Raw genomic sequence first — 18,230 nt, 5'->3', positions numbered from 1 at the left:
GCATGGCAATCGGACGACACAAACGCTGTGTCGCACACGCTGAGAGAACGACCACGGGCATTTAAAGTCACGCTTGAGGGGTTAATAAAAAGTAAAAAAAGCAGTGGACCAAGGAGAGATCCTTGAGGTACACCTCTGGTTAGTTTCAAGGGACCAGATTTTATAGTTGAGGATCAATATGGATAACAGACAACTTGTTGTCTGTCACTTAATTAGGACTTAATCCATTTTAGGGCAGGACCAGTGATGCCAAGAGTGATGAGCTTGTTTTTTAGGATACTATGATCAATTTGGTCAAAGGCCTTAGTTAAGTCAAAGAAAATTCCTACAGTTAGGAGTTTGCCATTTAGGCCAAGTAAGATGTTATCAACTAGCTCAAAAGAGGCAGAGATAGTGGATTTGCCAGGTCTAAAACCATGCTGGTTGTCACAGAGTGAGTTGCAAGGTAGTAAATAGCCCAGCAGTCGTGTATTTGATTCAAGTCCCTGAAAGATTCAATTTTAGACTCAGGTTGGTGAAAATTGCAAAATTTATCCATCCCTGTATTGTGGTATCCCACCCCTGGATCGCCCGGATACCAAAATAAAACCGGGGGAGATGTCTCACAAAAACAAAAGAAAATGTATAAATCTGCCTGGATCCCTCCCGCATGGGACCTACGGGACAAACCTATGTCACTCTCTTTGTACAATTTCAGTGTTCCCACTCAACCGTGAAAACTTTAAAACCGTGAATAAGCCGTGAATTTCGTCCATCGTGAAAAAACCTGGAAAAAGCCGTGAATTTCGCCATGAAACCTTAAAAATATCTCGATCTTGATAATAATACTACGATTGACTGATCAAATTCGATGTGTTAATCATGCTTCACGGTCAGGCACGCGCACTCTCACAAGGAACATTCACGAAGTGTACTCCGCCGATTTCGTTCAAATTTGGTAGGATGGTAGTGTTCCATAATTAATGGAAATTTGCAAAATTTCCCGTGCCCTTAAGCCCTGTGGCCCGAGATATCTGCATTCAAAGTTGCGCCGGCCACCCTTTTTGAGGTGAGGGGCCCCTCACTCACGGGCCGGCAGCGAGGCGTCCCTGCCGGCAAGCGCTAGGGGGAAGGCCTGCGGGCGGTCCGGGCGTCAGCGGTCTACCATCCTTACGCTGACAAGAAGCGGAGGAAAGATAGAAATTATGGATTTGTAGGCATCCAAGAATGACAATCACCTTAGCCCAGTTTCCCTATAATTTATAAATGATAAATGCAGATAATTTTCCCGTGACCGATTGACAAATTTCCATAAAAAATAATAAATGTAGTTCAAAAGATGCTTACTCTGTATACGTCTGCGGGGAATTTACCCCTGCCAGCAAATTACGATGTTTATCTACTCGTAATGTCGTAAAGGGCAAAATTAATGTTACTCATAGCGAATTTAACGCTACAGCATTTTAGCTGCATGCAGATTTGCGTATTAAGTAGATGATAAACTTAATCAATTAGTGTTGTAGGAAAAAAGAGACATTCAACATGAATTTTGGGGGAAGGCGCCTCCAAGAATATTCGGAGTAACAAATAATTAGATTACCGCATCCTATATTCCTTCACGTATTTAACATCAGACAAATAGTACCTTCACCGCTTGAAGACCGGAAAAACCAGGGTAAATTGAAGTCTTTGAGAGGGTAACGCCTCCTTTTGCTGTGAACCGACACCAAAGGTCGTCTACGACATATTAATTTCCTCTAACCCTGCAGTGAATGCCAGTGGATTAAGAAATGTCTAAACTTTTTCTCATTCTCTTTTGAGTCCATTGAACTTATTTACGCACAATGGCAAGGAACTACATACTCATGCGCCAGATTTTACACTCTAGGTGGATTGAAATCCGTTTTCGTGACTGTGACAATGCCGAACAGTCGAAGACCTTCGACACTCATTAGCTTGGGTCCGACCAGTAGCGACTGACCCAATGCCGCGGGGGCTCTCCCTTCGGTCTTTGTTTGCAGTTTGGGATGGGAAACATATAAAAACGCACAATGAGAAGGCGCCAGCTTCCTTTCAAATGTTTCCCTCACGTTCACAGTTTACCCCACCCTCAAAGACTCCCACAAATAATGTCTTGACCTTCGAATATCCCCGAGCCTATAGATAATATTCCTTTTAGCTTGAGGAAAAACCCAATCGTTTACCCTCACCCCGTGAAGGAATAGACACAAAACCCTACATTTAGCACAGGCCACTCTTTTTTTTTCTCTTTCTGGAAGGATTTACCAACATTCCGTTATTTTAAAGGTGCCATTAACCAAATAAAGTGAAGATACCCGAATTTCCCATGAGTGATCTGATTCAAAGACTTCCGATCACTTTCAAATAATGTATTCCGTCCCCCTCCGTCTTCATCTCTGTTTATCGAGTCCTGAACTATGAACCTCGTGGAAGTCTCTCCCTTGCGCAACTCTTAAATGAACCCCAACCATCAAAAATCCTTAAGTTTTCCGCTCTAATTTTAAATACATACCATGAAAGGCAAAAATTCACATTAAACAATGAAATCCCATTCAGAAGTGCTATAGGGCACAAATATTTCTATTTTTTTTCAGCGAAAAATGGTGAAAACATTGATACTCAAAATAATTATGAATCAATCATCTATTCTATAGATAAAATAATAACAAAAAATGGCGCTCTATAGTGTTTTATTTTTCACAGTTGTGATGTTCATTGAAAAAATGGTGAAAACAGCATTTTTTTGCACAGATAGCGCATCTGATGAATGTCAAAAAGTTGCACCCTTGTTCTTCAACTATAATATCACATCTATCCTTCATAATATTACTATCGAAGCAATAATCAACAGGCGTAATATGCACTTCTGGTCTTTCATTCGTGTATCCCGCTCGAAACCAGGAGTAGCGAATGAAATTTTTGAACAAAGGAGCGGAGAATTGTGAGTGAGTCAGAGATTGAAGTTTCAAAATATTATTTCTTTGAAATAAATTCAAGTCTATTTGGTCCAGCAACACACGGTCGGAGAATTTTCTCACAAAATTCTTCCACATTTGGAAAAAATACACATCCAACGTATGATGCCTGTAGTTTTGGGCGGTATTTGCTGTATTTCAAATTGAAATGATCCTGTCTTCATGGAAAGAATTCCTTCTCTGTCATTAAATGCACTCCACGAGTCCACCAAGAGAATTGTGTCCTTTTTTAAATTTGGAAACAGCACTTTACCAAAATACTCTTCTAGCAAAATGGTTTTCGTCAACAAACCGGAATTAGAAGCCACGACGTGAAGATTTGGAGCTTCAAACACAGAAACATTTTTTGGAAAAATTCCGGCTTTCTCCTGCAGGCAAATAAATAAAGGAGAGAGAAGTTCACCATCCATCGAGATCGTCGGCTGTATCGTATACGAATGGGTCGTCGCTCCGAGGGACTGTACCGTTGACTCCACCGTTTTCACTCCTCGGAAATGCAGGGTTCGTCCCGAGTGTAATTCTTTCTTAAACCCACTCTGGTCAGTATTTAAGAGAAAGTAATTTGGCTTCTGGGCCAATAATAGCCGGACATCGTTTACAAAAGAATGTGCCTTTTCGGATGTCTTTTGCCAGTCAAAGTTCTGTTTCCGAGAAACAACTTTGGTAACTTTCCTAGACACTATGTTATGCGATTTTTTAAACTTCCACAACCATCCTGTTGAAGCAGAAAAATTTTCTAGAGGATTTGTCATTTTGCCATTATCTTCATACGCCCACCTTCGTAAGTCACTATCAGGAAATCTTCTTTCGCTCTTCTAAATCTCTCTATTAAACATGAAGAAATTGCGTTCAATTTCTCCCTCCGAGAGCCAGCCTGATTAATTTGCTCCTCAAACCGGACAAGCTGTGTTCTTGAGGTCACGAACCTAAAACGGTGCCTGACAGTATCTATCTTCAGTGGCCCAGTTTTTCCGGACCGCCAGTATTCCACTGCCATCTTCTTCTGTGACATACCAATATCACCCTCTTTCTTCCTTTTCAATGGAGACGGCTCGTACGATGTTGAAGAAGAAGGAGAAACATCGTCTCCATTTCCATCTGCACTGTCGCATTCATCTTCGCTTACTACTTCCTCCTCTTCCGTCCTCCCGTCGAAGTCAAAAATTAGATCCTCCTTTACCACACAGGATGATTCTTCGCTTTCCACACAGGACTTCAAGGAATCTGATAATGGGAAAATATTATTTCAACAGGGAAAAATAAAGAATGGATGGGATGCGATTAGCTTCACCGTAGTTACAAAAAAAATGAAAAATAAATGAAACTTACCTGCTAAAATTTCCACCAACTCGATTTCGTAATCAGTTGGTTCTTCTGTGGAAATCCATGCAGTAAACCTGCTGTCCAATATTTTTATTACATTCCTAGGATTGATCACCATTTCGATGAAAATAAAAGGAACGGCTTTGCAGCTCACTCGTCAACAAAATCTCTTGCTTGTTCGTCCTTGTTCGGAGTTCACTTCGCAAATGGGTAGAAAAAGCATTTTTGCTGATTTAAACAGAGGTACCGAAGACCCTAGCGTCATTCGCCTGTTGGAGAAGCCCTTTTGGTTTTCCCATTCAGCCAACAATAGTTGAGGGTGGAAGGAGTGGGTTTTATGACTCCTCTCAAACCCTTCTGAAAATCTTGACTAGAAGCAGGAGCCGCAAGGGTATGTGTACAAATTTAAGCTATTCAAAAATTCCTCGAAAACATTGGCCATCGTTTAGTCCTCGGATCACCCACCGCTTCTTTCGTCTGTGGGAAGATAGTAAGTAGACCGCTGACGCCCGGACCGCCCGCAGGCCTTCCCCCTAGCGCTTGCCGGCAGGGACGCCTCGCTGTCGGCCCGTGAGTGAGGGGCTCCTCGCCTCAAAAAGGGTGGCCGGCGCGCAACTTTGGATGCAGATATCTCGGGCCACCGGGCTTAAGGGCACGGGAAATTTTGCAAATTTCCATTAATTATGGAACACTACCATCCTACCAAATTTGAACGAAATCGGCGGAGTACACTTCGTGAATGTTCCTTGTCAGTCTACGGATTTCTCTTCACGCGAATATTCGAAGTGTAGTAATTGGTCCGTATTATATGACGACACATTGACCGATATTTTCCATTTTAATGGTGGAAGTCTGTCATTTTGTCTAAGCGTTCAATTTTAGTGATAGCTTGGGATAGACTTGTATTCGAAAAAGGACGAATGAAATGACTAGCATTTCTAATGGACCCAGAATGAACCATTTACGAAAATTATCTGATTTGTAACTCGAAGTTCGGTACCCACACAAAATTAGGGCACATGCCATATGCTTCGGAATATGAGTTTGCCATTGGAATTTTACTTAAGGGAACATTTCTATGGCAAATAGGCTTTCAATTTATGGCAATAGTTCTCAATAGGCTACGCTTACCTCATTTGAATTTATGTGAATAATAAAGTAAAAGTTAAAATAACATGTTTCAGTAGGTATTTATTTTGTCTTTTACTTGATATTTAAAACCAAGTGCATTATACAGTGGAACCCCGACCTATCATACCCGCATTGATCGCTTTCCCGCATTCATCGTTCGCCGTTCCTGGTCCCAAATAAAGTTCCATGAAGGCAATGTATTTTTTTCCTGCATCCATCGTTCTTTAAAGTATCGTTTTCCCGCATTGATCGTTTGAAGATGTTGAAGTGTTGTTTGTGGCTAATAAAGACAGACCCCCCAGGAGATTGAATTGCTATGGGGAGAAGCTGAGTGCCGTGGGATAGTTACATTAGCGCATTTCCCAAGATCCCCTTCAGTTGTAAGAGTTACTGAGGAAGGGATATCTTCTCAGGATATTATGTTTCTCCCTACTAACAATCCGAATTCATCTACTTATCTGGCGCTACGATAATTAGAAAATAATGTGTAAATTGCCTTCTCTTTAGAACAAAAAATTTCATGGCGCAGTCATATGTTTACGCTTCACCCTCTGCAGTATTTTCTGCGTAAGACGTACGCGATAGCATCAGTTCCGAACTTCACCTCGCACGAGTGGTTCCGTACTTTCCAGGGTGGGTTGACTTCAAACTAGCGAGTGTTTTTCGTGTGGGTTTAATAAAGTAAGGTATCATTTTTTTAGTTTTATTTTTATCCGTCTCCGGACCATCGCCCTTCCGAAAAAACAAGTGTGTACTTCAAAAGATGGACCGAAAATAATTGAATATGAACAAGAGCATCCGGGATAGAAGCGCGTGAACATAGGAGAACGCCTCCGGCTGTCCGCTAGCACATGACAGTAGGGGTGGGGGTAGAGCAAGCTACCAGGTGAAAACAATAAGCAGGATGAAGCCGAGGCGCAGGCGGGCGTGCCGCTGACGATTAACGCGACAATGTTCACGCTTTACACATGGCCTAAATTACACGAAAAAATATATATTAGACAGGAACATTGCAAAAAATTGACTATTTTTGGCCTATATGATCCATCTCACTACCAATCACTTTGACGGCGAAAGCGGTTGTTTTAGGCATAACATGCACATTGCTCTCGTGAATACGTGTTCTGGAAATGGCGTTTGATGGATTTTTACATAGAGAGAAATCCATAATAGCAGGGTAAATGCCGAGTGGAGAGCAAACGTTTTTAGTGAGGTGTTCCTTTAGTATATTTGAAAAAGATATTATTCGAATAAGCAATATGACCTAAGTGTCTCGATAATGTACTTAGTATTCCTGTAATTGGCTAAAATCTTCTTTGAATCCTTTAACAAATGTCATAATTTCGCACCAGAATCATGCTTTTTCCTGGGACATAGGCAACATATGCAAACATTCCCGCATCGATCGTTTTCCCACATTCATCGTTTTTTTCGCCCATCCCCTGAAAAACGATAGATCGAGGATTCCACTGTATTTAAATGAAATTGATATTTTGATTTATTACATTCTATAAACAATTGTAATAAATATTTTCCGCGATCTCAGAAAGATTGGGTATGGGAAATCTGGTTACTGTGCGGTAATAACTACGTGCACAAAAAACCATCTCTCGGCGAGGAATTAAAAAAGGACTTCCGGTGTTCAGACGGAAGAAGGTCCTAAGGGCATTCGCATATTAAAGGAGGCCATGGTATTTGGCGTCTGGGCAAGAGCGTGGTTGGGTTGGGCCTTTAGTTGGCCCTGAATTTTCCAAACGTTGACGTCATAACAGAAATCACTTTTCATTGCTGCGTTTACATTCACGGCGTATGTCGCGTGCTTTGATTTTTATTAATTTACGGCCGGTGATTATCTTATTGTTGGCTTATTAATGGACCGTGAAGTTGACAACATTGAGACCATGAAAACCTGAATAAAACGTGAAAACTTGGAAAAAAACGTGAAAACCTGGAAAAAGCCGTGAATTTCATTATTCAGGTAGAGTGAGAACCCTGAATTTACAGAAATTAAAAATATTCCCCTTCTTTGGAAATAATAGCGGGTGGGGAGTTTCCGATTCGACCTGATGGGTAACGTTCGGACGCTTATACACTCTTCCACAACGCATTCACGGAAAGGAAAAGGACCGGGGCGAAAGGAATGGTGAGGGATATTTTTTCTTAAGATGACCCGTGAAGGAGTTAAAACAAAAACACTTACTCAACACTTTCAGCGAAACAAAATATAATTCAAACAATAAAACTGCATGTAACAAAACAAATAAGCTTATAAACTCTTATAAACTAGTGATGTATGAGTTGGTGAAAACAATTTATGACACATCAATGATAAAAAACACAACAATATAACTTGATTTTCAAGATGAAATAATTGAAATAGCAAATGATAACAACAAAATATAGTTCGGTTGTGAACACGTAAATAATGACACACTTTTTAATTATTTCTTGATAGTGGAGGTAAATGAAAGTCCATCCCAATGAGTGTTATTTTTACTTTGGTGCTTACATTCACTGAGTAACTGGTGCGTTTCGTGACTGTCTGTCTTGAAACTGGGCAGAAGACAAGAGGGGGCTTTTGAGGGGGATAGTTGCGATCTTACTTGACCGTTGTCCGTGGTTAGACCAGGTTGGATCCAGCAAGCACTCGTTCCCTTTACTGCACACTCCTCTTTCTCCCTTGTTGGAGGAAGCTGCATCCGGAACGGAGGGAATGCGTCCTCTTAAGCTGGTCCTTGCTCCTTCGGACAGGGGGGGGGGGGGGGGGGGGGTTCTCTTATTTCAGACCGTGTTCTTCTGGAACCAATCAGTTGCGTGATTTGGTAGGCCCCTCGTCTTCTCTGCCGTGTCGCACCCAAATTCGGGCATGGGCTCCGCCCGACACTCACTTCAAAATTGTCTTCTTTCTTCCAAGCGCACAACCTTTTTATAATCCTTATCTTGGGGTGGAGTAACGCACAAGAGGGAGGAGGAACACGTTATTCACGGGAAAAACCAGAGTTCCCGTCCTCCCAAACACACTCACACAACACTCATAATCTTACATAACCGACATTCATCGCCACTTATGCTTACACAATTTCTTCCACGGGTAAGGTTTGGGGGGGGTGGGAAAGTTTAGCGGAATGGAGCGGGTAGGGAAATGAATGCGCCGATTTGAATAGCACTTCGTAATGGTGTCTGAACCATTAACAGTAACAAGGTAAATAAACTTATAGTGTACTTCCAGTGTACACCAATTTGACTCGAGATACATTTTCCTCCAGGGTTTTTTTTAAGGCCATGAGGTAATATAATCTTCCTTTCGTAAAAGCATCCTTTAAAGTTACTCATTCCACACTCAGAAAGCCATTAGGTTTCGTAAACAATATTAGAGTCAGTATAAGAAATAAATGAAAAGAAAAACTATATATTTATCCACCAATTTATTCTCGCAAGCATAGTTTTTTCTTCTTATTTGTTAGAATGAACTTCCACAAAGTTGAGCCTGAGACTAGAGAGATTAGTCACTTTATGGTTCACAATTTTGGTAGTGAAAAGGAGCTGATAAAAAAATTACAGCAGGAATGCATCGGATATTAAATAAAAACAATGGATGATGAAAGGAATCATAAATTAAATGAGTGCTATGTGAATGAGAATAGAATCTTGATAGTGAATGCCGTCAAAATGCAATTAACTGTGCCAGTCGCAACTGAGCTAATGCTGTTGCCTCTCTAGTTCATTAAATGCAATATTTATTGTTAGTAGTCCGTGAAAGTGGTTTTGATTTTTTGCTAAAATTCATTTTAAAACCATGTGATTTCGGTGTTATAGAAAATCTTGGCGGTGTTACTATAATGCTACAAGTTTTCCACATTTATAGGGGTTTATTATTTTATGGTACACGTTTCATTAATATTAACACTTTTATTAAGAATTTTACATAACATTTAACACAATTTCAATTTTACAAAATTTATGATAAAACTAAATGAAGGAAATGGTTCAAGTTATATTGGTTCAAGGTATATGAATGGTTCAAGTATGTAGTCTTGGCAATTACGACCAGCAAACGGCAAATCCCCACTACCTTATATGTGTATACTTCGAGAGCCATTCCAGAAGTTTGGATTGTCAAGTTTCTCTACACTAAATAAAGCCTTTAAAAATGCTTCAGTAGTAGCAACAACAAGCTCCTCCTTTGCTTTCTTTGACTGAGTGACTGTGTCCTTAAATGATAGCTGTCGTTTTGCAGGTCCCCTTTCTTTCGCACGTTTACGTGTATCGCTACTTATGTGCTTTAACAAAATATCACATCTTTCAAATTCAAATATTTTTTTCACAAACTTTGCACGGTAATACTTAGTATTTCACATAAAATTCTTCTGATCTGAATTCGCTTGCCCTGGTATGAGCGGTATCACTAGCTTTTGGCATTTTAAAATTCCTTTCCTTCATTCTATATATAAAGCTGGAACCACGATTAAAAAAACAATCCAACCACAAAACACAACCACTCACGATGGTGTTTTCAAACTGAGTGCTGGGTAGTTACGGTATAACCTTAGTACTGTATAACTTACAAATTGGCCGAAATGTTTCATGTCGTGGGTACCCTTTTGATACCCCTCACCCAGGTGTTGAGGGAAGGTAGGACAGCTGCTAGATACAACAAAATCGTTTAGTTTTGATTACAGCTGCTGCTAATTGGTAGAAGTCCGTGAATTTCGCAATATCGCGAAATAATACGAAATAACGCGAAATCGGTAAACAAAAAAGAAATTTTGCGTTTTTTGTGATTTTAGGTGGATTAGCGAAAAAATCACATCTAATGAGTCATAATCCATTGTTTAACGCTGCCGACATTCATTTGCTTTATCTCATTATGATTCCAAGGTCAATTGGCATGTTTAGTCGCGCGCGTAATGCATCCGCATTATATCGCGCACCCTAGTGATTTCTCCGCCAGAATTTTCCGTTAAATTTATCACAGCCTCTCTCTTCGATTCCCATGTATCAATCCTGAAATATTTAGAATGAGCCGCTTTCTCACCTGAAGAATTAGATATTATGAATTATAAATGTGCAGAAAGAAATTTAACGTGGCCGCGGAAGAGCGGAAATACAAGCTCACGCGCGCGGTACGCATCAATGCCGAGCAGTAATTCCGGTGACTCACCGCGACGCGTTAGACAGCGTTATTGGATAACTTGTTGCAGGAAAAGCTTGAGTTGGGGTCTAACGTCAAAATCCTCTTGAGTGAAACACGGCTGTGGCTGGGAACGGGCCGCGGTTCACGGCACGGCCCACAGCGTGGCAGAGAGTTGTCTGAGTTCAAATCTTTTATCACCAACTTTGCACAGTAATACCCTGTCTTTCATATTAAATCCTTCTGAGCTGAATTCACCTTCCCGTAGCGGTATCACTAGGTAGGTATGAGCGGTATCACTAGCTTTTGGCACGTTAAAATTCCTTTCCTTCTTTCGATATTTAAAGCACAAAAAAACAGTCCAACCACAAAACACAACCACTCGCGATGGTGTTTTCAAACTGAGTGGTGGGTAGCTACGGTATAACCATAGTACTGTGTAAGTTACAAATTGGCCGAAATGTTTCATGTTGTGGGATCCCTTTCGATACCCCTCACCCAGGTGTTGAGGGAAGGTAGGACAGCAGCCAGATACAACAAAATAGTTTTGATTACAGCTGTTGCCAATCAGTCACGAAAGTCAGTGAAAGAAGCATACATAACTAAAAATATTGGGATTCAAAGAAACTTGAAACATTATTTCCCATTCATCAATCCTGAAATATTGAGAATGAGACGCTTTCTTACCTGAAGAATTAGATATTTGATTTGGCCAATTTCGAAATGATTTTAATGATTTTTTTTGCATTGAAGCTCAGTGGAGATCCGAATATCGGATGATCCATCCACTAATAAGGAGAAACCCCTCTCCTATCCTTTCTGTTCCTTCCTTCCCTTCCCCCAACTGCTAGCACGGCTAGGTTTTCCTGCGACAAGTTATCCAATAAGGCTGTCGAATGTGTCGCGATAAGTCACCTGAATTACTGCTCGGCATTGATGTGTGCCGGGCACGTGATCTTGTATTTCTGCTCTTCCTCGGCCGCGTTGAATTTCTTTCACCACTTTTTAATTCATAATATGTAATTCTTCAGGTGAGAAAGCACGTCATTCTAAATATTTCAGGATTGATACATGGGAATCAAAGAGAGAGATTGTGATAAATTTAACGGAAAATTCTGATGGAGAAATCACTATGGTGCGCGATATTACGCGGATGCATTATGCCCGAGACGTAACAAGCCAATCAACTTTGGAATCGTAATGAGATAGAGCAAATGAACGTCGGCAGGGTTAAACAATTAAGGCTTAGGCATTGATAGATTATGTCTCATAAAATGTAATTTTTTCGCTAATTCACCAAAAATCGCAAAAAATGCGAAATTTCGTTTGTAATTACTGATTTTGCATTATTTTGTGTTATTTCGCGACATTGCGTCTTGCAAATTTCACGGACCTCTATTTATTATTCATGTCACAAATTCTTTATTTCTTCACATTGCTTTGTGGAGCAGAATGTTGTGTTGGTTGTGTATTAGGTTTTATAATGCATTACAGTTTGCATCAAGGAAAGTTTTCCCTTCTAGATACATGTTTTTTATTAGAGATTATTATCACATGTTTCTCTGAGTGTATTGCTTCGGAAATGCTCTTAAATGTTTGGTAATGAAACAATATCTGTTGAAATTTGGAATATGAATGCGTGCCTTTGATGTCAAACATAGGGCATCATAATGGCCACCATTCTGATCATTGTCAAATGAGGTTAAATTTGACCTATGATTACCAAGGAAATCGGGATCCATTAATTTAAGTCATTTGCTCATTAATACTTATACGGTGGGGCACGAGCTGCAATTAATAGATTTAGATTATTTTGATGAATAATACGTTCCTATTGGAATGTGCTTGTCTTTTAAACTTCATTAGGCTATGCATCATACTGCTGATTTTTTTGTTTTTGAATTGGATATTTCTGTAAAAAGTTAATCTGCTTAGGTTTTTATGTGAGCTTGAAGTGTGTGAAATGACAGGAACTGTGATTGAGTTTGTTTTTGTGCATTATACTTAGTGGGTAGCCACCCCATATAGTTGATTGATAATGCATCAAGTAGTGAAGCACGTTGCTCTGGTCAAATGAAACGTTAAAGCCTTTTTGCAGGTCATAAGGTGGTGAAGGGCAAGAAGAAGTTGTCTGGCAAGGGGAGCTGCGTAGATGAGTCGTTGGACGAAGGCCATGACTGGAGTCCGCAGCCAGTGGCCCCCACTCACAGGCAGGGTGGACAAGTGCCAGGGGAAGCTGACCCTGGAGTCATCAGCGAAGGAGAAAGTGATGATGACTTTGCCGTAAGATTTATTTTCCCATCTGTGCCCATACAGTAGAATCTTGATAATGAAAGGCAGGATATTAAAAATTTTTGATAGTACATAGTGAAACTATGGTCCTGGCAAAAAGGCTATGGTAAATACAGTGGAACCTCGATTTATCGTTTTTCAGGGGGATGGATGAAAAAAACGATGAATGCGGGAATGTTTGTCCGGGTTGCCTATGTCCCAGGAAACGCTGGATTTTTGCGAATTATGACATTCATTAATGGATTTAAAAAAGATTTTTAGCTGATTACAGGAATATTATTCCTTTATGGAAACACTTAGGTCATATTGTTGATTCGGATTATATCTCTTTCAAATATCCTGAAGGAACACGCCGCCTTGCTAAAAAATGTTTCCCTCCACTCGGAATTTTCACTGCTATTATGCATTTCTGTCCGATGTAAAAATTCTTATCCATCAAATGCCATTTCGAGTACACGTACTTACGTGAGAAATGTGCAGGTTATGCCTCAAACAACCGATTTTGCCATCGCAGTGATTGGTTATGAGATGGATCAAGAAGGCCAAATGTAGTTTATTAATTGAAATGTTCCTTTCTTGCAATTAAATTTTTAATATGATTGAGGCAATGTGGCGTTCATCGTCAGCGGCACGCCCAACTGATCCTCGGCTTCATCCCACTTCTTGTTTTCACCACGGATCTCGCTTACCCCACCCCTGCCGTCATGTACTAGCGGACATACCGAGGCGTGCTGTAATATTCACGCATTTCTAGCCCGGATTCTTTTCTTCGTCTTCAATTATTTTCAGTCTATCTTTTAAAGTTCTTACTCGTGTCTTCGGAAGGGCCATGGTCCGAAGACGAATAAGAATAAAACTAATAAAAATGAAACCGGACTCTGTTGAACCCACACGAAAAACACTCGCCGGTTTTAAGTCAACCCACCCCGGAAAGTACGGAACCACTCGTACGAGGTGAAGTTCGGCACTAATGCTATCGCGTACGGCTTACTGCAGCTTACTGCAGAGGGTGAAGCATGACCATAAGACTGTGCAAATTTTTTATCCTATAGTGAAGGCAACTTACCCACTCATTTCTAACAATAAGTCGCGTAGCTCTAGATGAGCAGATGAATTCAGATTGCTAGTAGGGAGAAACAAAATATCCTGAGAAGACATCACTTCGCTAGCACCTCAGACAAGTGAGACTTGTAGCGTAACTTGTAAATTGTAACCAGACGCCCTGTTTTCGAAAACAATCCACATCAACTGCCGTGAAGCTCACTATCAGCTGCGAGGATATCGATATTCGCCAGAAATCACCATCGTATTATTCCAACTATTTCCTTGCTTAAAATGGTTAAATAACGTTAGAAATACGTCATGTTTGGTATCATTCTTTTTTGAATTACGTGCACATCACTAATATCTCAATCCAATAAAAATATAATACCAATTGCTGAAATTCATTTTTACACACCTTTCGGGCTAATCGGTGATTCATGCAGCAGTTGACCTCCAGAGATGGGGATCTTTGAAGCGAGTCAGCTAAAAAAAAGTCAGCGGTTGAGAAAGGGGGAAGCATGAAAAAGGTTTCTTTTGTTCTCGAGTAACTTGATATTTTCTTTCGAAGCTAAGGTCTTCGTAATACGATCCCTGCTCGAGCTGGGACCTTTTTTTTATTTCGGAGAAGAGGAAATCTTCAGACGGGGAGAGGCGAGTGCTGAATGGAGGGAGATATCGGATCTTGGGAAATGCGATAATGTAACTATCCCATGGCTCTCAACTTCTCCCTATCGTATTTCAATCTCCTGGGGAAGATTCAAACTTTGTGTCTGTCGTTATTAGTAGGGATGGGTCGAATAGCAGATTTCTCGAATTCGAATATCAAATCATTGCTCAAATATTCGAATACCTCGAATACTAAACGATGATTGCGGGAATGTTTGACTAGGTCGCCTATGCAGCAGGAAACCCAAGATTTTGGCGAGTAATTGTGATTTCCTTTAAAGGATTGAAACAGGAATTTAGCTGATTGATGGAATATTTTAATTTTATGTAAACAATAGGGTAGTTTCCTTCATTAAAGAAAACGAAAGGTATTGATTGTGATTCAGTACCCACCATTAGTGTATTAATAATATACAAATTATTTGGTTTTAGAAATACCGGTTCATACGAATGGCAATGGTCAATTTTATCCCCATTTGAAAAAGGCCAGATTGGCGCCCATGTGATGCCACTCCACGTGACGTCACAGTGACCTAGTTTCTATATTAGTAGATAGGAGTTTTACACCGTCTGAGATTAGCAATGCATGCATGAGGCACAGAGCTCAGGGAAACATGGTCTTAATAATCACCTATTAACACTGCCTAAGGTCGGAAAGTTTCCTTCGCTTGATGAGGTATTAATAATCCTTATTTAAGCCAACCGCTACCAGCTAGCATGGTACTCAGCTACCTGCTAGCATCCTGCGTCGTATCAGCGCTCAGAACCTCGCCCCAAGGTCACCTAACTCGCGGCAACGGGAAGCAGAACAACGCCACGCGGAGTTTTTTCCGGCATTCATACTTACCCGTCGCGTTTTCGCGCGATTGAAATTTTTCACTTTTCATTTAATCGCCAAAAATTTGATATCGTCTAATAAAAATCTATAAGCGTTAAATACGTATTTCAGGAGTAATAATCTTTCGATTTAGGCAATAAAAAAATAATAGGAAACCACCCTATTTGAGCATTACGCCAAAATGCTAAGCCTCCGTCGTATTTCTTTGTCTTTCCGGCATTTATTTTCCTGGGTAAAATGCTTAAATAAAGTCAGAAATATGTCATGTTTGGTCTTATTCTTTTTTAAATTACGCGCACATTACTAATACTTCAATCCAATAAAAGTGTAATATCAATTGCCGAAAGTCATTGTTGGACAACTTTTGGGCTAGTAGATGACTCATGCAGCAGTTGACCTCCAGAAATGGGGAACTTCGAAGCAGGTAAGCAAAAAAAGGCCAGTGGGTTGAGTAGAGGGGGGAGGGCGTGAGACACGTTTTTATTGTTCTCGTGTAAATTGATATATTTTTCGAAGCTAAGGTCTTCGTAATACGATCTCTGCGTGAGCTGGGACCTTTTGTTTGATTTCGGAGAAGAGGGAATCGTCGGAGGGGGTGGGGCCAACGCTGAATGGAGGGGGATTGCAGATCGTGGGAAATGCGCCAATGTCACTATCCCACGGCCCTGAGTTTCTCCCTATGGTAGTTTCATCTCCTGGGGAAGATTCAAAAGTGCCTGTCGTTATTAGCCACAAAGTGCACATGGTAAACACCTCGTCTCATTTTTATCAAAAGATGGATGCGGGAAAATGGTCAGTGGGGGAGGAAGAGTGAATGGTGAAACGCGATTCTATTATTTTCCGGTAACTTGATATTTTTTCAAAGCTAAGGTCTTCGTAATACGATCCCTGCACGAGCTGGGACCTTTTGTTTGATTTCGGAGAAGAGAAAATCGTCAGATTGGGTGGGGTGAATGCTTAATGGAGGGGGAAAGCGGATCGTGGGAAATTGGCCAATGTTGCTATCCCACGGCACTGAGGATCTCCTGATGGGGGGCACCTGGGATTTTCGGATTTTTTTCACCCAATCAATTTCAGTTCCCCACGTCGAACTCTTTTCACTGTTCTAACCGCTCTAACCCTCGAATTTAATGTAGTTCGTCAGCTTGCCTAAAATGGCGCTGCATGCACTAAACGACTAGAGTTCTCTTAATTTTTCCGAGTCAACTACCAACGACGTGCGAGCGACAGTGTATGACGCGAAATTCAAAGTATTTGAGGTATTCGAGACGGTATCTTTGGTTTGACTATTCGAGATCTCGAATATCGAATACTTTCTAGTAATCGAGGTATTCGAGTATTCGCGGATACTATTCGCTAGAGATGTGCGAATAGTATCCGCGAATACTCGAATACCTCGAATATTAGAAAGTATTCGATATTCGAGGTTTCGAATAGTTATGCGAAAAGTACCGCCTCGAATACCTCGAATACTTTGAATTTCGCGTCATACACTGTCGCACGCACGTCGTTGGTAGTTGACTCGGAAAAATGAAGAGAACTCTAGTCGTTTAGTGCTCGCTGCGCCGTTTTACGCAAGTTGACGAATTACATCAAATTCGTGGATTTTAGCAGTGAAAAGAGTTTGACGTGGGGAACCGAAAATGGTCGGGTGAAAAAATCCGAAAATCCCCGATTCCCCCCACCAGGAGAACCTCAGTGCCGTGGGATAGCAACCTTAGGGCATTTCCCACGATCCGCTATCCCCCTCCATTCAGCACTTGCCTCACCCACTCTGACGCTTTCCTCTTCTCCGAAATCAAACAACAGGCCCCAGATCGCGCAGGGATCGCATTACGAAGACCCCTGCTTCGAAAAAAATATCGAGTTACGAGAACAATAAAAACGTGTTTCACGCCCTCCCCCCTTTTCTCACTCACTGACCTTTTTCTGGCTACTTGCTTCGAAGTTCCCCATTTCTGGAGGTCAACAGCTGTGTGAGTAATGTGGGATACTTACATTAGCGCATTTCCCAAGATCCGGTATCCCTCTCCATTCAGCACTAGCCCCCCCTCTGAGGCTTTCCTCTTCTTCGAAATAAAAAAAAGGTCACAGCTCGCGCAGGGATCATATTACGAAGACCTTGGCTTCGAAAAAATACCAAGTTCCACGAGAACAATAGAAACGTCTTTCGGGCCCTCCCTTTTCTCCCCCACTGACCTTTTTTTTCCTACCAGCTTGGAAGTTCCCCATTTCTATGGAGGTCAACCGCTGCATGAGTCATCTATTAGCACAAAAGGTGTCTAAGAATGACTTTCGTCAATTGATGTTACACCTTTATTGAATTGAAATATTAGTAATGTGCGCGTAATTTCAAAAAGAATAAGACCAAACACGACGTATTTCTGAGTTTATTTAAGCATTTTACGCAAAGAAATAAATGTCAAAACAGGACGGAGACTTAGCATTCTGGCGAAACTCGATATGAGCAGCAGAGCTTCTCGGGAGTTGATGCCGTATTTTTTTCCGAAAACATATATCAAGTTACAATTTATGAGTGGTGCTATAAATCTTTATTGTTACAGTCCCAGACAAAGGGATATTTTCTCAGAATATTTGGTTTCTCCCTGATAGCAATTCCAATTCATCTTCTTATCTCGTGAGAACTCCCAAAGATGGACTAATAATAATAACTAACAAAAAAAACTAACAAAATAATTGAAGAAAATCCGGTGGAAAAGAGCTTGTATTTTGGAAAATGCCTCAGATTGTCAGCTAGCACTTGGCAGCAGGAGTGAGGGTAAAGCGATGTTAGTTGAATTAATTATATGCCCAATTGTTTCCATAAAAT

The 18,230-nt window shown here is 40.8% G+C and overlaps 1 protein-coding gene across 1 annotated transcript in view; it reads left to right on the top strand.

The window, feature by feature from the left end:
- LOC124171933 (rab11 family-interacting protein 5) overlaps positions 1-18,230 on the top strand; it is a 163,559-nt gene that overhangs the window by 39,376 nt on the left and 105,953 nt on the right. Inside the window, exon 7 of the mRNA XM_046551369.1 lies at positions 12,659-12,843. Within this exon, the coding sequence (XP_046407325.1) occupies positions 12,659-12,843 (185 nt within the window). The remainder of the gene's footprint in view (positions 1-12,658; positions 12,844-18,230) is intronic.

The sequence above is a fragment of the Ischnura elegans genome, chromosome X, assembly GCF_921293095.1.
Source record: "Ischnura elegans chromosome X, ioIscEleg1.1, whole genome shotgun sequence".
Lineage (NCBI taxonomy): Eukaryota > Metazoa > Arthropoda > Insecta > Odonata > Coenagrionidae > Ischnura > Ischnura elegans.
Note: the sequence above shows the minus strand (reverse complement) of the source record. Positions and strands in the feature narration are given on the sequence as shown.